Below are 24414 nucleotides of genomic sequence, written 5' to 3'. Positions count from 1 at the left end.
TTTCTATAATAAGTAACAAAGCCTGAAAACAATAATATTTACAAATATTTAAGATCTATAATAATAAAAATATACATTTATTTAAGTGTAGAAAAAATGAGTATACAATAGTTAGGAATGTTTCATATGAGCTAAAACATATCAAACAAGATATTTCATCACTTCACAACCATATCAATTGTCATATGTATATTATCACATCTTACTAAGCAAATCTAGGTGTTTATAAAGCAGAACAAAAACAATAATGCATGTACAACATAGGCAAATCTATTATGAATGAAAAGTTAGGTTTATTATAAGTGGATGATCCAAGTTGAGGGTTCCAAGTGTCAGAACCCCCATTTTTTTCGGAAATTTTTCTTAATTTTGGGCAAAAATAAGAAAATAACAGCCTGGAACCCCCTTTCATTTCAAAATCATTGTACATGTACCTGCCTGAATATGAAGAAAAAAAATTGATATCACTGGAGCAGATCTCCCCCTTAAACCAGTCAGCTGCAATTTTTTTTTATTTCTGGATCAGCCACTGATACCAGTGGATGTTAAGTCTGAGAAACTTATACCATGATATATATTTGTATTTTCATTACATTTGATGAGAATATTGTTCCAGTAAATTGATATAAAAAACATTTGCCTAGCAAAAAATGATTGTGTAAAATATCTTATTGGAATGGTGCATAATTGGGACTTTTGCAGTACATAAAAATAATGAAAAATACTAGTTGAAAATTACAAAACCTCCTGATATTGGAGTTAATATATTGAACATAAATGCATATTAATACAGTAAATGCACGATTATCCTGGATTTCTTCAGCAGATTAAACTGATGGTTGGAATATCACTCATAAAGCTGAACTGTTGTATATATAGATATATATGACAAAATAGAATTTAACAGCAGACTTGATCAGTCCAAGTAAAGACAAACATTATATATATTTTATATAAGTCAAGAACTCTGTACATAACAACTGGTATTATAGAAAACAATAAACTTTGAAATAAAATTATAGACATCAGATCTCTAATAGTAAAATAATTATCATCGTCATCTACTTCTTTGCATAGTCAAGAATATCCTATAACTGCAGCAGTAAGATATAGTACCAAACTAATCAACACTCAAAATCATAAAAAATGTACTTCAAAATACAACGTCACAAAACTGTATTACAAAGTTATTTTTGTGATGCATTAAACTTGAAAGATTTTTATAAATTGCATTTTAAAATTCTGGACAGAATGATTTTTGCATGTTTTAAATAGTTGATATTTTAATTATATATTTGTATGTTATAATTTTAAATTGCAGATTGAGTTGCTTTGGTAAGCACTTGGTGCTTTGACAATATCATTCAAACCATGTATCTTTTGTACTAAAATTTTTTCTTTCACCAAATTAAAAAAAAATCTTAATTTGTGACACTGGCTTGCCTAATTCAAATTTTTGGTTTAATATTTAGAAATGAAAATAATGGGTGGACAGTAACTTATGAGGAATGTGTCAGATTTTGATTGTCATTTATGATTCCATGCCATGAGATAACTCCACTAAAGCTAAAGCAGATATCCACTTATCAGTTTGTTCACTCAAGGTTAACTCCCTTGGTTCACATTTGATGTCTTCCTCGGCAACGTGGAGGCCATAATCTGTATCTAAGACAGGCTGATATGTAACATAGTCTCCAACTGGCTGATGAGTTTGACATTCATCCAACTGTGGAACTTGAAATGTATTGTAATTACAATAGGGATCATATGCATGTTGCATGCCATAATAACTGGTCTCTTCCATTTGTTGATATCTGTATGTGTCCTTCATGATGTGAGGATTTTCCAGAGACGGTACATTAGAATAATCTTTAGTATAATAATCAGTATTGTTGTTGTTATTATTGTATGCTAAGTAAACAGGGTGAGGATAAGTTTGTGGGTACACCTGTGTGTCTGTTATAGGTTCAGGGGAGGTATGATTGCTATCATCTTGAGACGGTTCTGGTGAGTTGCTGTTTTCAGCAGGTTGTGGACGGAATCTCTTTTGTAAACGTGAGCGATAACTACCCCTATCCTGTCTTATACCAATTTGTCTGAAAAAAAAAACAACATAATTATGAATATATGATTGCTTTACTGACAGTACATCTAACATAATTTGCTTAAGGGAACTACCATTTGATTTTAAAAAAAAAAAAAATTTTAGCTGGAGGGAGGGGGGACAAGATCAAATTTGAAATAAAAAACAGGATTGAAAATTTTAAGAAATAAAAAGATAGAACACCACAAGAGAAAAAATAAGGCAGGATCTATCATTGCCCAATTATTTTTTTATAAAAAAAAATAAGAATTAGGTGCTTAGAGGTAAAAAAAAAAAAAGGCAGGATTGAAAATTTCCTACCCCATAAAATTCAAATGGTTGATTTACCTGCAAATACAGAAATAAATATGAATGACACACAGGAATTTACACAGTACCCTATTCGTTAGGAAATCTAAAATGGTCAGCTATATCATTGAAAATAGTAAGCATGTACATGTAACTACATGTACAAAATTAAGTTATCAGTGGCTGATTTATGTTTTGCAAGAGTAAAAAAATCCCTTTTTTTTATTACTGTATACATTGTGATCAGTGTGATAAAAATTGGCTCTAAGGAATATGTTTTTTTACACAGGCACTTATTTTGAGATTATTTACTGTAAATATATATACTATCCATATCTATGGTAAAAAGAATCTTGAAACAAACAGGTGATGATTTTTAAAGTGAATTAATATCTGGTTTTATCAAGATATTTAAAATTTGCACTTTACCTCAAATTAATATAATTAATGATAAATTTTTGCCATGATTTACTGTTAACATCCAGAATGTTTTGTTTGAATAGTAGTTCCTACCTCATATTGCTATACTTGTCTATTAAACCAGTCTCTGACTTTTGTTCTGCTTTCAGTGTTAATGGCTTACCTATCAAGACAATCTCTTACTTCTGTTTTGACTTCAGTGTTAACGACTTACCTATCAAGACAATCTCTTACTTCTGTTTTGACTTCAGTGTTAACTACTTACCTATCAAGACAATCTCTTATTTCTTTTTTGACTTCAGTGTTAACTACTTACCTATCAAGACAATCTCTTATTTCTTTTTTGACTTCAGTGTCAATGACTTGCCTATCAAGACAATCTCTTACTTCTGTTTTGACTTAAGCATTAATGACTTACCTATCAAGCCAATTTGACTTCAGTGTAAGCAAGACTACTATAAAATTCCTTGGTGTGAGTGACTTACCTATCAAGCCAGTCTCTGACTTCAGGATTTGATTCAGCATCTCTCATTTTCTCTAGATCTTCTACAGCTATCTTAGATGATACTCTTTGTAATGAGCCATTAGGGTGATCCGGACAGTGTCGATTGGCATGTGTAAATCTCATTTGACATCCTGAAACATAATACATTGAACATAAAAAAATGTAATAAAATCAATGGAGATACTTATAATATCTATCTTTAAAGGTAGTTTAGTTGTTGATAGCTATCCTGAACCATTTGGTTCAGAACATCAGTGGAGTATTTACCACACTTATTTGTTCATTTAATTTCTGTATTTATGGCAAAAAAACAAAACTGAAAACCATTATACCTCCAATCATCTTCATCTCGAAAAAACTCCTTCTGGGTGTCACCAGGTTAATCAAAACTTAACACCCCACTACTAACTTAAGTTTTATTTACTAACCCTCGCCTGTACAAAGGAAAGGTTTTTCCCCGGTGTGGAGCCTCTGGTGGGTTTTCAACTGCCCACTTTGGCAAAATGACTTGTTACAACCTGGGTAATCACAAAGATAAGGACGTTCTCCTGAAACACAAGGAAATAAATAATCATTCACAAATCTGATTAGATGAGTATTAGTATAAGTACTAGTAGTAGCTCTTACCACAAAGTAATTCCAACAAAACAACAAGTTGTTGTATCTCTAAATTCATATTAAAACAGAGAAAAGATTGCTTATGGTAAAACTACCCTTTTGCTAGAGCATAGACCTGTATTTAAAAATTACAGGTGGCCAAAAAACTGATCACTTGTATATAAACAAGTGTCTTCTGACATTTCGTACCATCCTTACATTGGATTGAAGAGGAACGGAACACCAATCTCTATCAGGCATTAAATCAACCTTGTCCTATCGGGCATGTTGGTGAAAAATTCTATTTGCCCAAATTTGAATTTAGGTTGTCCTAAATAAATGCATGTTGAAAAAAAAAAAATTGGTTGTCCCCGGGGCAAGTATGAATTAACCTGTACTTGTAGGAATGGTATTTTCACTTGTCCTGGGCGATTGGACAACCTTTTACGTCACACCCTCTTACGTTGTATTAACATACAAGTACTTTAAAGGGTAGAAGCAAAGACACATATTTAAAGGTATTGACCAAAGAATGGTAAAATTTACTCTGAATATTTCGGATAACCGATATCCTTCTTCAGCATAAAACTAAATTTGATTCAAGATCAAAACATAGATTCTGAAGCTGAATCACGCAGTGGATGATTGTAGCTTTATCAAAGGCACAGTACAAAACAAATTTCGGTCATTTTTTTTAAAATGTACTCCGGGTTATAAACGTAAAAGTCGTTCTTTAAGCCATATCAGCATATTTATTTTTTATGTGTTATCTCGTTTTCTTCTAAAAAAATGTTGGTACACAAAACAGTATTATGACATAGTAAACTGCTTAGTAGTATGTACGGGAACAAACATTACAAACTGAATGCCGCTATCGCGAATGAGAAGTTTGTGAAGTTGGACTGACTGCAATCATTACATTAAGGCAATTATTAGGTCGTGAAAAGTTTTACGAAACCAAAAATAAAATATAATACTTGTACCTAACTGTAACTTATTCGTTTCTACAACTTTTATGTTTGGTGCACGTACAAGGTTGGTCCCCGGGTGAAGCCCGTCGCATACAATTTATACGGGCGATAGCTTAATTAACAGACTATAAATACATAATGTAGCATTTTACGCCGAGGGCTTAAATAACAGTCTATGCAAATTGGCTGGATTATTGCCATTAAATAATAATAAGCATAAATCGAACTTAGTCATATTTCAATGGTTGTTATGCATATAGACTTCAACTCACGGTGCATACTTCTGTACCGACGAAATCACAGCAAACGTTGCGAGTTGTTCTTAAATAATCATGTACAGCTTCTTATGATTTTTTATTTTTAAATTTCTTTTTTGCACATTGTACAATTACCTGTACTGTAACTGTACATTTAAAAAAAAATTGGTATTTATCATTCCTTTAAAGTTTTTAAAAACATGTGCTACGTAACTCCTGTGTAATGTAGTACCAATACGAAATCATTCAGTTCTTTAGACGGAACCGCCTCGAAAATGCGTGCTTATTAAAATAAACCAACGGTCTAAACAGTAAATTACAGTGATAAGTTTGTGTAGAACAAAAGAAGTTCAGCAAACTATATCGTCTTTTGTCCTTGGAAGACTATCCAAGGTAATCACACGTGAAGTTAGTCATACAACGGCTTTTCAAAATCCTTGGTATGATCTAAATCTCAAAATAAACAAGCCCATTTTATTCTGTAAGGTATGGCTTGAGGAGCCGCTTAAAAGACTAAAGGCTTCAATCAAATACTTCTAAGCACAAGGACTACATATAACTACGCTTTACTATTATAAATATCCCAGTTTGGCATATTTAAGGTTTGAGTTCGTATTAGTTGCATGTTAGACGAATTTGTCGAATATTGCCAAATCATTTTCCTTTAGATAATTGTCATCTCTAGAACTTTTTTAAAATGAAAAAACGCAAATAAAATTTATAGGGGAATTTATTTACCTCCCGCAGGACATGTTAATTGGCTTTACGTGATTAACTTTGTATGAAGTTTAACCCATTACGAACACCTGATCGAAAAATAGCGAACATTCTTTTTCCCACATTTACAAAACTTAACGGCTCATTTGTTTATCTGGCTGATCAAACTACATGTACCTCGATTGAATTAAAATAAATATATTACTCGAAACATGTATGAACGTAGATCAAAAGTTGTGGTAACTCAAGTGGTCAAGGTTTTGTTTGGTTTACAGTTGACTGGGTTACGACCTAACGGGAATGGTTTTCCAATTAAACCTTCAGTATTTCTCACTACGTTAAATCTAGGTTTACCTGCAATTACATAATGCCCATTTGTGTATTTACACGTCTTGTACCCCACGATCAGAATAATAATTCAAAATCTCTCGAGTGTTACGAAGTAATTTCTTTCCACGAAACGGATAGGTATCATTTTTCTATGGTGAATGATTTTTTGTCGGTATGAACAACTACATATATCATCAATAAAAAGTTTCTCTTCAAGTAGAATTATTTATTCGGTAAACTATTTTACAACTACCAAATAAAAAAATGCAAAATTCCTTCAAAATACCATTCGGGTACGCAATTCTAATTCAAGTAAAACCATCTGATATGTCTTCCATATCGTATGACTTATTCGCCTGATTTTTTCCATTCATAATTCAACGCATGGAAAAAGTTGTTGCTGATGCCGCATGAATCTCACAATGAAAATGGTAAACCCAGAATCAATATACAACAGTGGGATTCCAGGGAAACCATCCATTAACGCGTAAGGATGTGTTTTCATAAACTTCCGGGTGCAGCAGAAGGGATTACATTACTCAGTATTAATAAACCATCGTTAAATGGCCTTTAAACTTATGTTATACACCAATTAAATGGACCCCTTCAGCTGCTGAAAATAAAATTAAATGTTTATTTATTGAATTTAAATACCTTCACACGTGCCACAAAATTTAAATGCCAAGGAAAGTGCAACTTTCGGTTTAAAAAAGATATTAAGCATTTAAACTTTAGTTTGTATCTTTAAACATTGAGTGATATTAGTTTAAATGTCCAAACGAGGATTCGAAAGCTCGAAAAAACAGAAAATTTAGGCATGTGCTCCCCTCTCATAAGTTCTACAAAATGTATATATCGGAGTGAAAAATAACACCACCAAAGTTCAGGTAAGACGAATTTTGCACAGGTAAATCCGTGATCAATAGGTGTTATTCTGGGACGCGTTCAAACATATCCCCTGTCTTTGTAAATAGGTAGTTTATGTCATGTTTATTTATTTCGCTGTTGCTAAAGAAACCCGTTACAAATGAATTGAGACAAAGTGGTCTTTAGCGATTTAATGTGTGTATAACGGTACCCAGACCATGACCAAAAAGAAAGGGGCGGGGCTTTGTTTAAAAGCCAGGTAGCATGTTAAAGCTTGAAGATAATAGTGTACTGTTTGATCGCCTATTACCTGTCTGCTTGACGACATAGTGGATCAACCAATTGATCGATCAGCCCTTTAAATATCACCCCAATTAAATTTTGATTGGAAATATTGGTACATGTAGTAGATTTAAATTGAAGGTTTAAATGTCTGCAACAAATATAGATGTAAACAAAGATTAATATAATAACATTACAACGTGGTTTGCACTGTATAAATAACATCGAATTTCACTTTCAATATTTCTGCTTTCTACCAAGAACATATCAAGTTTCACTCGACCATTCAATCATTACGCAATGTTGTCAGGTAGCTATACGAATATTCAGCAATCCCGACAATATTATGTTTGAAAGCGAATTTTAAAAAACGACATACACAAGGAATTTCTATTGATATTCCTTTAATAAATTGTACAATCATGGTTGATTGAAATGGCAACATACTTCTAAAAATGAACACTTTTTTCCCCGAGGTGTGTTTGTAAGCTTTTTCCTGGGAGTAGAAAAGAAATGACTGGGCGGTATATAAAAATAAAAATACATGTAAAATTACATACCGGTATGAGTTCTCATATGGGCCTGTAATGATTTTTCTCGTGGAAATACCCGATTACACACATGACAACGTATTCCACCATGGGACACAGCTCCTTTGAAGATCAATGAAGTGATAAGTTCGGCCCTTGGTCGTCCTCTTTTCATATAATCATAATCACCGTCTAAATCAGCTGAATCTTCATCAGGGGAATTCCGATCCATATTTGATGCTGGTTCAATTATAGAATCTGGTTTACTTTCATCTTTAAATCCCCACGACGGCATGGTTAAATCAACTCTACCTTTCGTTGTGTCACCCTTGTTCATAGGTATTTAATTTTTACCTGTATAAACCCGTTATTGTGCCAACTTAGCTCCGCCAATCGGGTACGTTAGTTATAAATAGACTCATTTTAGGTAGATCCGAGGTTACCCATTAGGCATGATGGGATATGTTTTGCTTCGAATGTACATATTTTTGTATTAATTTGATTTTTTGTACAGTAAATAAATAAAATCATATATAGATTGCTAACTCATATTGCATGCATACACCAATTTAAGGATACGATGTATTAAAATATTGTACTCCCGCCAAATTTCTTAATATGGGACGGGAAAAATCGACCTTGACTATAGGATCCTCTCGGGATTCTTCCATACTTATTAACGATATATTACAATCCGAAGATTTCCGTTGCAAGGCATGCTCGTGTTGTCAAAAGAGAAACACGCCATTTTGTAGCACTTTAATAAGCAAGGCCGTAAAATCCATTGCAATCCTCTGTTGTAAGAGGAACAATGGACTCTCAATACGGCATAGCAGTTACTAACAAGTTTTGTCTGTTCGATGAAGACGATGATGTTGATCCTTACGAAATCCTGAAACAGGAGGAGCAGAAAAGGAAAGATGCCATTGCAAAGGAGAAAACAGACAAGTCAAAGCAGCCAAAGAAAACCAAGAAGTCCGCACCCCAGCCAGACAAAGGCAAATTGTCGGAGCAGAATATTCAAAAGAAGGAAGGTAATTTCCGAAAGTGCAAAATCGTCAAAAGACAATATTCTCTCTTTTTAAGTTGTCACATGTTCACTCTTTATGGTCATGACCTGATTGTCATAAGTAGCAGCCTTCAAATTTAACTTTGCATTTTTTTGGATATAATTGACTCACTACTATTTTCAATACAGTTGCAACAAGTCTTATTAGTGTTTACCAGAGCATTTTTTTCTAATGACAGAATGCATCACATGCAAGTATCATCATGTTTCTGTCTGCTACACGCATTTGCTTTGAAATTTTGACCTGACCGTTGAAGGAGTAATAAGATGTTTCACACTCTTGCATGCATGAATTGGTTCAATGTGGGAAAATAGGTTAAAACATGTCATAGTCATCTACATGTACATGTTTTAATTGGAATAAATTCATTTTTACCACTGATTACTTCATCAAAACTGGAAGAAATGCTTATGAGGGATTTGAGATTTTTGAAATCATTTCAGACTTGAAAGTCTTTTTGAACTGATCAGTAAAAATGAAACAATTCCACCTGATCACAGTCGTATGTAAATGAAGGGTCTTTCCTGGCGAACAGATTTGTATTGCAATCTTTACATAAAGGTTGTATTTGGGTTGTTTCTTAAAAATATTTACATATTAACATTGATTTCAAATACAAATACTTGGTTTAGTACCATTAATTATTCAAATTCCCCAATTTAAATATAGAATACCTGCATTTTCCCTATCAAAAAAATATTGGGTAGTTTTGAAAACAGCTAACAATATCACTGTGCTCATGCAGTGCAAGACTCGCATTTTGAAGCTGATTTGGTGATAAATGAAGGTAACTGTTTTCTTGGATTTTTCAAATTTTTAAAGCTTGACTGCCCTGATCAGTCTTCTACAAATTTTGACGGTCCAGACAGGTAAAATGGTTGTGGGACCAACCATGATCTTTTCTGGACCAAATGTCCGACATGTCCGGTGATTGGTTCAGGGATTTATTATTTTTTTCTGGCATGCACGATTACGATTAAAGACCATTTTCATTTCCTGTTATAGACCAATGTTTAACTCAAAATCATGGAAGGGGCAATCCCTGGAAAGTCTTTAAAACATCCGATAACAGAGGCTGAAAACTGCCAAAGGAAAATTCAATAGGAGGAAAATCGTCCGATTGTAAATTCTGTAATAGCTGGGATAGGAATATGGACATGTTTATTATTACAGTCTATCTAATTAAACAAATGCAGCTCATTTCGATAGGCATTGGGATTGAGTTTGGGTGGGATGGGAATATGGAAGCGTTTACACTGGGATGCAGTTTTTTCTTTAGCCCAAGAATAATAGTTTAATTTAAAAAAAATGCTATTTTATTCAAACTTTCTCTACATTTGACATGGAACAAATTTAACAAAGTGACATGATGAAGGCCGAGACATTGTAAAAATTATAACAACAAATGAGTTGTACACCATACATTACAAAATCCAACATCAAATGTAAATGGTAAATGTCAGTACATTGCCCACTTCTACAATTTTGGTCGGACAAAAAAAAATATTTCAGATAAAACCAATCGGCCTGTCTGACTGAATGACAGACAGATCCTCGGACAATTTTGCACAGACTGCCTGATCTCCATATTGCACCTTGCTTGAAGTATGATTGGCTTTACTGTAACTTAATTCTGAAGAAATCAGTTAAAAATGCCCCTAGTATATAATTTTGTAATTCTATTTGATAATAAATTTACCTTAATTTTTTATTTGGTCATTTGTATCATATTTTAGAGAAGGTAGTCAGCCAATCTCAGTCAAGAACACAAAATGAAAAGCCTCCTCGAAGTGCTAGAATGAACAGAGAAAACCGAGAACCACGAGAAGACAGACGTCCAAGAAGATTTGAGGACAATGCACCATCCAGTAATGAGAACAGGTAAAGATTTCTCTCAAAAGATCATACAGATAAAGCAGGGTAATATTAAGATGACCATTCAACTATTCCAGTCTCAGGGATTACCCTGTAATTTTCTGTTGGTGGGCCAGAGGCCCACCAACAAAAAATGGAAGAGGCCTTTAGGCTTAAGGCCACTTAGGCCCCTGGCAATGTCCCCCGGAAGAAAATGGATTTTATATCATTCAATACCTCTTCTATAACAAGTAAATATATTTTTTGCAATTTATCTGCTCAATAATATTCTGTTACTTATGCAAATAAAATTAAGACTTAGTCTTCATATCAAGGCAAGATTTGAGGGACTCCTTTTTGGCCTTGAAATATAGTAAGTAATAAATTTACATTTTGGGAATTTATTTCTTGTTGTAATGTGTCTGGCAGGATAAATGTGTTGAATATTTTCATTTTAATACACTTGTAATTCAAATTATTCATTCTATCATTAATATTTTACCATTTATAAACAGGAAGTGAAGAGCAATGATTTAAATCAAGTGAAATTGGCGGGGAAATTAAAATTGATTAAAGTGTCTATATTTGAAAATCTTGTGTTAAGGAAATTATTTTCTTAAGCTTATGAAGGATAAATACTCTGTTAATATAGCATTTCGAATGTAAATGCACATTAATTTTGTGATGGATTTAAAACTGGGGAAAAGGGTAAAATGGAACAAAAATTTGTTAATGTGTGTGAACTGTGAAGTTGGATCAGTAGTATAGATTGACTTTCAGTTAATACATATTAAAAAAGGACAGTTCTTAATATTATTTTAATGCAGTGTATGATTCCAGTTACATTTAACATCATATAATCTTTGAAATGCTACAATTTTAATAAGAATCAAAAACCACTAGTGCTATCATCATTTTGATTTATTTATTTTGAAAATAGTCCTTCTCTTTGGAAATTGTTTGTACCATCTGTCAAGGCATTTGTCATCAGTGCATAACTCACAATACATTTAATCTTTCTTGCTATCATATCTTAGCCAGGGATACAAAGTAAGCCATCTATTTTGATTTTTTTTGTTTCCGATGCCTGTGTGTCATCAGTTGCCATTGACCTCGACAGATTTGTCGGCGTTGTCATTATTGGTAGGGGCTATGTCACCATTATTTGCTTGGAGAAATGTGGTCAATTTGGGCTGATCGGCCACAAGTTCCTATCTTTATGAAGGAGGCATGCAGCGGATTGTAAACAGGAAATAATATATTGATTGTGAATTGAACCAAAAACGGAGAGGTTACATTCCGTCTCGGGGAATTTCAAAAAATAATTATATTCTCGCATTCAAAGGTATGCCTTTCTAGTATAATTTCATATTGAGTAAGAAACAGTCCATGTTACTTACAAATCTTACTTTTAACGAATCAAAAGTGTCTTTAACATAAATTTGAAAATAGAAGTTAACTGTGATTTCCAGAAAATTTTACGAGACCACTTAGTTAATTTTAGAAGATATATATTCTAGCCAACCGGAAAGGAAAACATCCGAAACTGGTTCAAATTTGTCTACTATCATGTCAGTGGGCAACCAGTTTGTCCATTCGGGAAAGTAAACAAACATATTTGTTTAATAATTAAACTTGCTTCCCACAATACGAGGAAAGACGAAACACATGGCCATGAATCATGATGTGGTTTTCAATGGAATACTGCGCCTGATTGACCCATCTTAATTTTTCACTGCTTCCTGAGAGATTTCAGTGCATCAGTGATGCAAGGCTGCACTGTAAATTGATCCCTGTAGTCTGAAACTTGTCCATGTGTCCAGTGCTTGAGGCTATTACATTTATTTTTGCAAAAAAATCATATAATCGAGCTAGTGAAATCATCAACTAGTATTGATAACTAGTTAGTTGTGTATAATCATTTAATGGTGGTTCTTTTTCATTGCATTTCAGGGGCTGCTCTGACTTCCATATTCTATTGCAGAAAAAATTGCTAGCTGTTAATTTTGTGGACAATTTTCCAAATCAGGAGCCACAAGTAGTTTGTGCCAAACAAATTATCAAAAAAAAATATTACAGCTACTCCATTGATGAGTATTAATGTCAATTCTTTAAAGTAATCTTTATTCATGACATACATTGAACCCAAGTCTTAGTGAGGGTCTTGAACTATTAGTAACTTTTCATATGCAAAATTATATCTACATATAGTACAAATCCAGAAATACATGTTAGTGTTTCATATTATTAGAGATTTAATGATACTATAGTCACTGATTTTAAAACATGTTGACCTTAGTCCTTTGGTCGTATTGAATTCATCTTATGATATATTATTTTTTAAAATTTTTTATTTAATTATAGGTTTTCAACAATCTCAATTCTCTTCATTTCTAGCTAACTAAGATGGCCCATTATATGTGTCCCTTTTTTGTTCTCTTGTTTTCTTATAGTCCTGCTGGATTTAACATATTCTTTTATATGGTAAATCTATTCTGCATGTATTGTATGTTTTAACAGGGCCGTGAAGCTCGTACAAAAAAATGTATATAGCCACACGCATATGACAGGGATAAAAAAAGTCAGCAGTCACCCAGTAGCCCATGGCTGCTGGATTTTGAGCTGGGCTTCCAAACTTGGGTTAAATTTAGTTAACATATAGAAAATATTGAACAAAAATATGGTTTGGGATACCAGTTTGTATTTCTTAACTTTTGCCCCTGCAAGTCATGATTGTGTCAAACTTTAACCAAATGATGCAAGTTTTGATTGACTCAATAATATATTTACATCTGATTGACACCTCCCATGAAAATTTGTTTAAAGGTAAGCTGATTTAATAAATTGGGAGTCATGGTCACCTGGTCTTATTATCTGATTAATTGGCTTAGTTAATTGGTTATGGCCAATTAACTCTGACCAGGTGTAATTGGAGTGGATAACCATTTCTGACTAACTTCCTCTCAGTTTTAATATTCAAAACCTAGGTGGTAAGAAAATCACAAATTGTGATTTTTGAGAAGCCCTTCATTTTAATGGCCTTTTTGATCTTGTGAATGGTGATTGTTCTTGTACATTGTATATCAGATCCTGGAAGCTCTTGTATTTTTGTACCCCTGACTTTGAATGTTGGGCTATACAGTGATAGGGGTGTCTGTCAGTTAGGCAGAGGTGGACCCATCTCCTAACCATCACTCCTCCTAAACCACTGAATGGATTGGAATTTGTCTTTATTACATATTCCCATTAAACTTGTATAGTAAAAGTATAGATTGAATCTGATCTAAATCTTGCAATTTTGTTATTTTGTTCTAAGCACAGCCTTAGGGAAAAAGTTGCGTTTTTGTAAAGTGATATTGAGGTCCAAGTAATGTAGGTAATATATACTGATGGTTGAAGTTGCTAGCCAAATGCTACCAGAACATTGTTCAATCTGGAAAATTTTCACGGGGTCATCATGTCCCAAGCCACTAGGCCAAGGATTGATTGATTATTGGGGTTCAACACCCGAGCATTAATATTTCAGTTATACTTAGCCAATAAACATGAAATAAATGATGACGACACAGTGAAAAATGTGATGGGACACAAGGATAGAAGGGTCCACTAGAAAAAGGGAGGGATGGGTAGAGTCTGGCCTATTCTTTTGACACCCAGACCCGCATGGGGCTCTAGGCAGAGGGAGTCACTACTGGAAATGTGGGGTAAATTTAAAATAACAGCTATACACAATGTAATCCTATATCCAAAAAGATTTCTACAAAAACAGGCGGCAGTCATAGAAGATTCAAGTGTTGGTAATAGGTAACAAAGTGAAGTTTAAAGGACAAGGAAATTTGATGTCATGAATTAGAAAAACAGCTGTGAAGTTTTTAAAAAGTTATACTGTCCATACTTCTTTCAGGGTTCTCTGTGGTACACGTTTGTTCACTCGTTCCTCCCTCACAGTTCTGTAATATTTAAAGATAATTTCCATTATTCTTTTGCAACTATACTCAAAGTGTTCGATCAACATTAAAGCAAGGAATACAGAAAATGATGTGTCTTCCAGTGCGATATTGATTCTAAACTTCGCGCTTTTCTTAAATCAGATGCATGTTGGAACTGGTTTCAATGATTCATGAAATGGGCAATCTCGAAAGGTGAAAATACAGTGCCCTCTATCTGGCAAAGGTTACCAGAATGACAAAAAATGTTACTATCCCTCAAAGATTAAGCTGCAAAGCATTTTATTTGTGTTATTCACCTCTATTGTCCTGTATCATTTACTAATTTTACAGTACAATGCTTCATTGTTACTTCATATTCTATTTCAGAGATAGACCTGAAGGAGGTGGTTTTGGGGGAAGAATGGAAAACCGTGGAGGATTTTCAGGTAGATCACGGGGAAGAGGTGGACCTAGAGGACGTGGACGAGGTGGTTTCGGAGGAGGATTTGGAGGGAAAAGGGAATTTGAAAGACACAGTGGAAGTGACAGAACGTAAGTATTTGATAGATCTTTATTATTTTTACTACTTAAGAACTGTAACAGTATAAAAAAAAAAAGAATTGAGTGGTGTCATTATGTATTTGACTTTAAATTGATATTTAGTTACATACTTGGAAGCTGAACAATAGACTGCTGACGTTTTAGATTGTGTTATGAATCTTGTTTGCAAATAAAACTTTTTTGTTCTTTCATGTTTTGATATAGCAGTGGTGTGAAGGCCATGGAGAAGAGAGAAGGAGGTGGATCACACAATTGGGGAAATTTCAAAGATGATTTGGATGAGTAAGTCTTGGGTGATTCACATGCATGGTGTTGATTCTTATGAAAAGTTTATAAAGTTACAAGTTCTGTTTGGTTTGTATAAGGTGTCTTAATTATGTGTTGAGTACAGGTTTGAAACAATTTAAGAAGTGCTTGTAAAGGGATATTCCTATTGCTTCAAGTTAGGTAAGTTAGAATAGTGAACTAATGTTAAGTGCACTTCGTATCCAATAATATTTGTTGTCTAAGAAACTTAACTTGAAATGACTTCATTCATTTTAATTTCATACTGAAAATATTGTTGCTTGCAAAATGGTATGATCTGTACACTTGACCTGAGGGCTTCAGAGTAAGTGACTAAAAATATTAAATAAAAATGATTGAACCCGCTTATAAAATTCACTTACTGTATATATTAAAAAAAACTTTAAAGCTTTATTAGCTGCCTAATTTGTTTAGTTTTGATTCTACTGAATTTTGCTGATTTAATGAAATAAGTTTGTAGTAATGCTACTGAAGCAATTAATGTTGATAATACAGATAATACACAATATTGTGAAAACAACGTATTTTTAATCAGAGAAGACCAGAAGATAATACCTACAGATATTTGTGAAAACGTTTTTCTGGTCAGAGAATGTCGATAGGTCTGATATAACTATTTTTTGCCATTACTTCCAAAGATTGCCGACAGGACATTCACCAGGTTTATTATATCGCAATACATAAATTTCAAAAGGATCCTTGCGTTATATTCAAACTTTTTTCTTTTACGGCTTGAGTCTGTCGGTCTTCCTTGCTGTTGAATAACCACTTCTGCTTTGCAGTCAGATTTGTTATTAAAGAAGCAACCCTAACAGCACATGCACGGATTAAGGTCACCAGAAGTCACATGCATACAAACTTATCTAGATTGACTTTTTGTCTTGCGGGACAATAAATATATAAACACCTGTTTCATGCATTTTAGTTGTGGATATCAAATGACATTGTACAAGAAAAGTACTATTTAGTAGAAATAATTCAAAGTTCAGGTATATTTAAAAGAAAAAAAATTACGAAAAGGACAGCTAATGCAGCTATAAAGATACCATTTAAAGATACTTTGCTGGAATTTACTATGAAAAAAAAACTAAAACTGCTGGACTGGGAACTTGGCTGACAATGAAGTTTATACTGAAAATTAACATTGATGTCTGACCTTCAACTTGCCTGTTTTGTCATATTTTTGTATGACTGCTATAGCCCCATCAGTTTTAGAATTTGGGCAAAATTAAACATGTTATAGATTTGAACAATATAATTTCAGTGGAATATTATATGTAGTGGTCAGACGGAAATTGATTTTGGGGGTTAAGAATTGAACAGTTTAGAAAAGAGGGACGAGAAACATGCATTTTTCTGAAATCCAGACAATGAATGGATCTCAAAGAAATTGTTTTACAAAGTTCCATACCACCAAAGGAAAATTGGATTGAATTATGTTTTTTTTTTCTTTTTCATTTTTGTACAGTGTTTATACATAAAGAATGTGTCTAATCGAGCTTTGTTGTGCTAAGCATTATTATGAATCTAGAATCATATTGGGATGACATTCTGTCTAGGATTTTTCCAAATTATAGGTTTCAATGCGAAAACTCTATATGGAGATTAACTTTTCCATATAAAAGTTTGCTTCTTTTTGACAGTGTATACATATAGAATGATGGTGTGTCAAATCAAGCTTTTTTCTGCTAAGCATTACTTACGAATCTAGAATCATGTGGGATGAGATACTGGCTGTGTACACAGATCATTCACATGTATCTTTAAGATTACGCAAAGTCAAGATCTAGGACATTCCTTATTGAAATATTTTCATTCACAGCTATCAAAAACAAGATTTGAAGTCAAATATTTATATACTCCTGTTCCTAAATGTGCTATGCTGTTCAAGCTAGCATTAATTTTCTTGAAAAAAAAAAGCCATTTAAGTTTAATGAATTGTCAATTAATAAAAAATATTTTAAGTTTTCAATAAAATTCGGCAAATTTTTACAAATATGTGGTAGCTTGCATTGCACTAGATATTAAGGTTTCAGCATATTTGCATTTCCAAACATAACTTGTTCTGGTGAGCTGTTCATTAATTTTTGCTTAAAAAAGAAGTTTAAGTAACATGTTTTAAGAAAGGAACTACGTAAATGTGTAGAATACTATATGAAGAAGCATTTAGCTAAGTGTCAGGACCACAATAATTGCTAAAATCATTGTGACAAATAATGTCCTAAATTTTGACTGTATAGCAAAACCTGAACTTTTGAAGAAATTAAAGAACTTAGAAATCCTTATGATTCTACATTCCAAAGTAGAACTGGTTATGGGTAGAATTTATCTTTACCTGTTACAGACTACTTGAGTGCTGATGTGTGAAAATTTTATGCATTTGTATACAAAATTTCATATTAATCTATAGAGAAGCTAGCAAGGAAAATGAAGAGCCAAAAGAATGGAACCAAGGAGAAGACACAGAAAACCAAGATCCAAAGTATGTTTTGCTTTAGGCATAATAAAAATGTCTTGTCTGTAAACCCTATTGATTTGAACTCGTTTTTAAACCCCACTACACAAAGTGGCAAGGTATTTTGTGATACCCTCTAATAAATTAAGATTCTGTCAGTCCCTCCTGTTTCCTGTTGACAACTTAAGACGATACTAAAGAATCTTCCGAACTTTGTAAAGTTATTAAGTATCATAAAATACTGATGCTAAGATTAAGGTTAAATTTCTGATTGATAGGATAATTTACACAAAAGTTTAGGACAATTTGAAGTTTTTCACTTCCTTAAATTTTTGGTGATGATTCTTTATTTTATTGTTGAGTCATTGAATGTTTTATTGCTTTTTAGCTCACCTGCCTAAAGGCCATGTGAGTTATTGCCATACTTGGCATCTGTTGTCGTTAACAATTATTCAAAACTCTTCTCTGACTACTTGACTAATTGAAAACAAATGTGGTATGAATGTTTTTTGGGGTATCCTGCATAGAACTGACATGGGGATTTTTGATTCGTTGAAAAACATGGCTGCTGTTACTGAAATAGAACGGGTCAGACAGTAGTTTTTCACAAATCTCCTAAACGGTTAGGTTTAGCTAAATTCTGATATATGGTAAAAGTGTTGAGCATGATGAGATCTATCTCTGCTCAAATTTTGGTTTTAATCCGTTGAGCCATGTTGGAGTCACTGCCTTTTTTCAACAATTTTTGCCATTTGTTATGTTATTTCTTTCAAAAAACTTCTCCTCTGACACTACTTTTAATAATTGAAACCAAACTTGGTATGAATGTTTCTTGGGGTATCCTGCATATAACTGACGGGATTTTTGATTTGTGGAAAAACATGGCTGCCATTACTAAAAGTAGAACATAGGGGTCAGACAGTAGTTTTTCACATATACCTCCTAAACCGTTAAGTTTAGCTAAATTCTGACATTGGGAAAAGTGTTAAGCATGATGAGATCTAACTGTGGTCAATTTTTTGTTTTAATCCGTGTAGACATGTTGGAGTTACTGCCCTTTTTTAACGATTTTTGTTATTTTTAATGTTATTTCTTAGCCAAATTCTTTCAGTAGCTGAAATGATCCATATTATTAGGACTACAAAAGTCTTCTGGGATAAAAGTTGTCAGATGACTCCTTGTAAGAGTTATTGCCCTTGAAAGGGGAATAATGATTCCCTTTTTTTTTTTACAGTTTTCAGTCAATATCTTGAAAACTATGATAGATTAAAAAAAACTTGCAATTGTTGAGAAGATCTTATGATAATTCCTATCAAAAACTTTTCGAGTCTAAATTGTTGGACAACTTCTTGTTAAATTTATTGCCTTTGAAAGACAAAATTCAAGCAGGTGAGTGATTCAGGCTCCTGCTAGCCTCTTTAGTATAAAGGCTTGTTTTTTCACAGCTGTACGAGGGGAATTCAGGTGGTGCATTATTCCTTAAAAAAATATGTATTGGTGGTTGGGTCACAAAAAAACAGCCTTCTTACCCTCCCATACATTTATTGATGGAATAGCCGTCAGAAAGAACCAATATGTGGAACTTATTTTAGAGATACATTATACCATAAAAGCTGAAACATATTGCAACTATTTTTGTTTCTCTCTTCCATCAACTTTTTGTTTTATGGAACTTTCATTTTATAAATTGACTTGTAAAACTTTCATTGGAAAAATCTTTGCTCCCTTAATCAGTATTATTGCTTCAATTTGGTATATTATGCATTTTTTGTCATTCTCTTATAAGCTTCATACTGAGCAAGAATAAGAAATGAGTCGGGTTATACTTAGCATGACATCCTGTACAACCCTGTGTTATTCCAAAAAACATGGTTTTTTTTCCCACAAGATGATGGGTGTATCATGAGCTTGTGGCACAGCTGTTTTTTAAATTTTTAATAACCTTAAAATGTGCATATAATTGAAGAACCATCATTTATACAAATTCTTTTAAACTTGATAAATACTGACGACTTTCTTACATAAAATTGCAATTATGCAAGGGGGCAATTGTATCTGCGAAGGGATTAGGACAAGCCAACCTCGTATTTAATGAAATTTTATAGAAAGGTTAGGTGTAATGTGCAGATTAACATAATGGAGATAAATTTTGTTAATCATCTCAATTCAAGGTTTATTTTTAAATTCAGGGTTAAACATGTTTTTAGTTCTCTAAATGACCTTGCTCATATTTAGAGTTCATAGCTGTTTGTCCCCTACAAGTAGTTCAATAACCCTTTTAAGTTATTTAATGGAGGTCTTAAAAGAATTCACAATTTTAAAGTATAGGAAAATCACTAAAGTTTAGTGGTTTTAGGCTTTGAATATTGCCCTAAAATATCAACTTCGTTCTGATAACATAATAATTGTTCATAACAGTTCAATGTATAATTATTAGGAAAAAGAATGTTTTGCAGCAGTAGTTCTTTGGAATAATCTCAAAATTGTACTATAATTATACAGCAAATAACAAAACTGCAGAAAATTGTAAATTCTGTTGCTTTTCAGACAAGAATTTTGTACAAATTATGATCTATAAAATAATGAATGTTTTCAGGAAAAATGAAGTTGTTTCTTTTTTCAACACTTATAATTAATTTTCAGTTGTATTTTAGGCCAATGAGACCCTTTGTCAACCCTTCTCCTGCAGTTCTGATTGTCGATCAATATCAGAGAATTATCATAGATCTATCATAAATAAAATGGTCAATCGTTACTGCACTTCCTTCACCTTAACTGAATGATTTTATGGTTAAGCTAGCAGGAAATTTTAGAACCAAACTACTAAGATTGATAAATCAGCTTCTATTAACTTCTGTCTTTATATTATAGTGAAAGTACTGACTCGACGGACAAACCACCTTCTGAAGGTGAAAAGACCCCTAAACAGTTGACTTTTGATGAATGGAAAGCCATGGAAGAAAAGAAGCGAATGAAGGCCGATTTCAACTTGAGGAAACCTAATGAGGGTTCTGATACTTCACAGTGGAATAAAGCAACTGTTTACAAAAAACCTGCTAACGAAACTGATGATGAGGAAGAAGATGATGAGGAATATGAAGAGGTATAATTGAGCACATGTTGATGCTTGAATCTCCATGAATAAATCAAGAGGAACTTTTCATTGGTGCCCTGCAAGCATCAGTGAATTTTTTTATGGACTTACAAATGATGATTTTCTTTCGTAGTTCCATTAGGATTTGTGAATTAATATACGTGGTTGAAGCTAAGTGCAAAAAAATAGAACACATGAAATAGATAACACTCTGAACCTTTTTATCTTTCTTTAATACTGTGAATATGTTCATTTGACAGAACTCGATAAATTTAATCTGTTCACAATAAAACTCAACTTCGAAGGGTTTGACTACTATACTCGGCGTCACATAAATAACATACTGTTAAAATTTGAATAAAAATATTTTCTACGACTTTATTGACACCTACCGTCGTTTAAATTGTCTTAAATGACTTGCTCATTCGTTTAGCCAAACGGCTTCTCCCTGAACAAGTCGCTTTTAGCTTAAATCATGCGTAACAAATCCTTACGGGAAAATCCCATACTAATATCCGCCATGTTGGTTTCTACGGGACGATTTGTTTACAAACGAAGTGCGTAAGTTCCCGTCGAACTCCGGTGACAATCGTCTGCTTGATTAACTTCTCGGTATTGTACGTTGTTCGCGTAAAATAAATCCGAGATATCCGAAATAACGCCGAAATGCATTCTGGGTTCTTCGGTTTTTGGACAAACCATTTAAACGTAAACAACATCTCCTAGCAACCCGATCACTGTAAACATGGCCGACTTTTTACAATGTAAATATTGGCACCTAGAATTAAAATCTGACCGGAATTTAACGATTCAATGTTCAGGGAGAAGCTGTTTGGCTAAACGAATGAGCAAGTCATTTAAGACAATTTAAACGACGGTAGGTCTCAATAAAATCGTAGAAAATATTTTTATTCAAATTTTAACAGTATGTTATTTATGTGACGCCGAGTATAGTAAAGATATTAACCAAAATTTACTGAACTTTCTGATCCAGACTAAAATTGATGACAATATTCATTAACTGCTAAGAATTTCTGTTGAATTATTTTCGATGGAATGAAAAACAACTAAATATAACCATTTTCAGTGTCAAGTATGGGGGGGGGTGCCATTCTTGTGCACCTGGTATTATTTTTGATAGAAGGAGTTTGGGATTCCCATTAGTGTATCATTGCCAATAATGATATTTTGTTGAAAATATTTACAGATAACAAAATTTGTATTTCAGGAGGATGAACACAAATCCAAGAGTCAAGTTCCTATTAGGATAACTTTCAATGATTCTCCTCGCCGTGGGGGTAGAGGTGGAAGGCGACCACGAGGTGGCAGAGGCCCAAGAGGTACTCCAGGCCGTGGAGATAGAAGAGGGGGCCCGAGAGATTCTGCTCCAAGATTTGATGATGAAGCAGACTTTCCCAGTCTTGTGAAATCAGTTGCGTAGTGCAACTTAATAGTGCTTAGGAGAATTTCCCCATTTAGACACTTCAAGTGCAAAATGTGACTTCAAGATTTCATTTGTTCAAATTCTCAATTACTGACAATTGGACTTGCATTTCTGAGGATGTCTAATAGTGCACAAACTTTAAAAAGAAAAGTGCATTATTTTTATACTTGCATTGATTTGTCTATTGCTTAAAAACTGACATAACATATAGATAAGTATGTTGGTTGAATATTTTGTTAGTTTAACCATAATACTGTGTTATAGTGCTGCTAATTTTAATGGCTGTTGACAAAGTGTTTATGACTGAGAGATGATCGCATGATAGTTTATATGTTTTTACTTGCAAGCATTTTCATGTACAGATGTTAAGAAAAGTGTAAATTTTTTCAAATTTATTTAAATTGGGTACTATATCTTGGTGGTATGAACCATCGTGCAGTAGTAATGAAATCATGATGTCATTGCAGGATAAAATCATCAAGTTCACATCACGGAATGCTTTCAAAGTAGTCCTTATAGTTAACTTGGTTTACTACTTTCCTATACTCAAGGTTACTACTGTATACAAGATATCATAGGTTTACAGTTTAACACTTAGGTAATGCTTATGAAACAGTTCAACAAAATCAAAGGTCCATCTATTTATACCTTTTGTTTTTTAACCGTCCATCATTTTTGTCCCATTTTATTTAGATTTTGTGGTGAATGATGTAAGAGTTGTATGTCTTACAGCTAAACCAACGTGAAGAAAAAAAGAAAAAAAAATTGCTAAAAATTCAAAAAAGGAAGTTTTAAAATTTAAAAAAAAATCGACAAACAAAAAAAATACTTGATAATGACTGATCATTTGAAGTATAGTTTGCATCTCTGACAAGACTTTCTAAGATGAATCCTATCTTTTTGATAACATGTAGAAATTCCTAGCTTCCTTCATTCCTCTATGTTTTGTCATCTATGTGATCTCATGGGTGTACAATGTTATCCCCTTTTTCATGACTGGGCATTTTAGTACATCTTCTATTCCACTGTTGCATCTAACAGTTGAAAGTGCAAGTCCCCAATACAAAGTACATTGCTGGTGATTTTTTTTTGTATTTTGTTATATTATTTCTTCATTTATTTGTATTGAATTTGAATTTATTAGATATTTGCATTTTATAACTTTTACATCTAGTTGCTCTCCTTCAAAGGGTGTGACTTGAGAATAATGAATTACATGAGTTTGATTATGTTTTGACAAAACGAAAGAAGCTGTAAAATGCCAAGAACATCTATTGAACAAAGCAGTGTTAGTTTCTTATAAAAAAGTATTTAAAGGCAAATGAATTTTATTTGCCAAGATTTGCTGCCTGTTAAAACATTACCTCCACATGTGAAGCAATTATCACCTATTTATATGATCCTGCTGTGTAATATATTATCACTTGTATTTAAAAGGGGAATAAACCTCTTAACTACTTATTTTCTCTTTATATATCTATGGGGAATATTGAGTTAATTGAAAAAAAAATCTGCATATTTCATGATTTCCATTAGTATATCAAATTTGAAAGCACTACTTAGTTGGACTACTTTGACTCTTCAATGACCTTGACATTTCAGATATGTACCAGAAGTGTATATAGGGTCTCTGTTTTGCTTGATATATGAGATACTGCCAATAATATAGACTATTAGCAATTAATGGTGCAGAAGAATCATTGAACAAACTGCTTTTTCAATCTACCTGCATTCATGTTTTGATTGTACGGACAAAAAATCTCCCACTTTAATCAACCAAGTCGTGAAGGATGTAACTAGCTATACTGTGGATGTAATTTTTTTGTCTCCATA

General features: G+C 33.1%; 2 protein-coding genes across 3 annotated transcripts; one reads left to right on the top strand and one right to left on the bottom strand.

Annotated features, from left to right (window-relative positions):
* Positions 1–462: 462 nt before the first annotated feature.
* Positions 463–8231, bottom strand: LOC148629298 (uncharacterized). The gene is made up of 4 exons (XM_088547613.1): positions 7899–8231; positions 3746–3865; positions 3298–3448; positions 463–2096 (listed from the first exon to the last, which is right to left on the bottom strand). The coding sequence occupies exons 1-4, from the start codon at positions 8203–8205 to the stop codon at positions 1532–1534; spliced, it is 1143 nt and encodes a 380-aa protein (XP_088403739.1). The 5' UTR covers positions 8206–8231; the 3' UTR covers positions 463–1531.
* A 348-nt stretch (positions 8232–8579) lies between these two features.
* LOC148629297 (uncharacterized) lies at positions 8580–24042 on the top strand. 2 transcript variants are annotated; one of them, XM_088547626.1, is made up of 7 exons: positions 8580–8902; positions 10675–10819; positions 15109–15273; positions 15490–15564; positions 17999–18070; positions 20915–21146; positions 22366–24042. In XM_088547626.1, the coding sequence occupies exons 1-7, from the start codon at positions 8680–8682 to the stop codon at positions 22576–22578; spliced, it is 1125 nt and encodes a 374-aa protein (XP_088403752.1). In that variant the 5' UTR covers positions 8580–8679; the 3' UTR covers positions 22579–24042. The 2 variants fall into 2 exon arrangements, with proteins under 2 accessions (XP_088403752.1, XP_088403746.1); XM_088547620.1 differs by having other exon boundaries at positions 15487–15564.
* Positions 24043–24414: the final 372 nt, after the last annotated feature.

This window comes from Perna viridis, chromosome 1, assembly GCF_037379345.1.
Source record: "Perna viridis isolate PV_CMFRI_1.1 ecotype Kerala chromosome 1, ASM3737934v1, whole genome shotgun sequence".
Taxonomy (NCBI): Eukaryota; Metazoa; Mollusca; class Bivalvia; order Mytilida; family Mytilidae; genus Perna; species Perna viridis.
The sequence above is the reverse complement of the archived record's forward strand: the minus strand, read 5'-3'. Positions and strand labels throughout refer to the sequence as shown.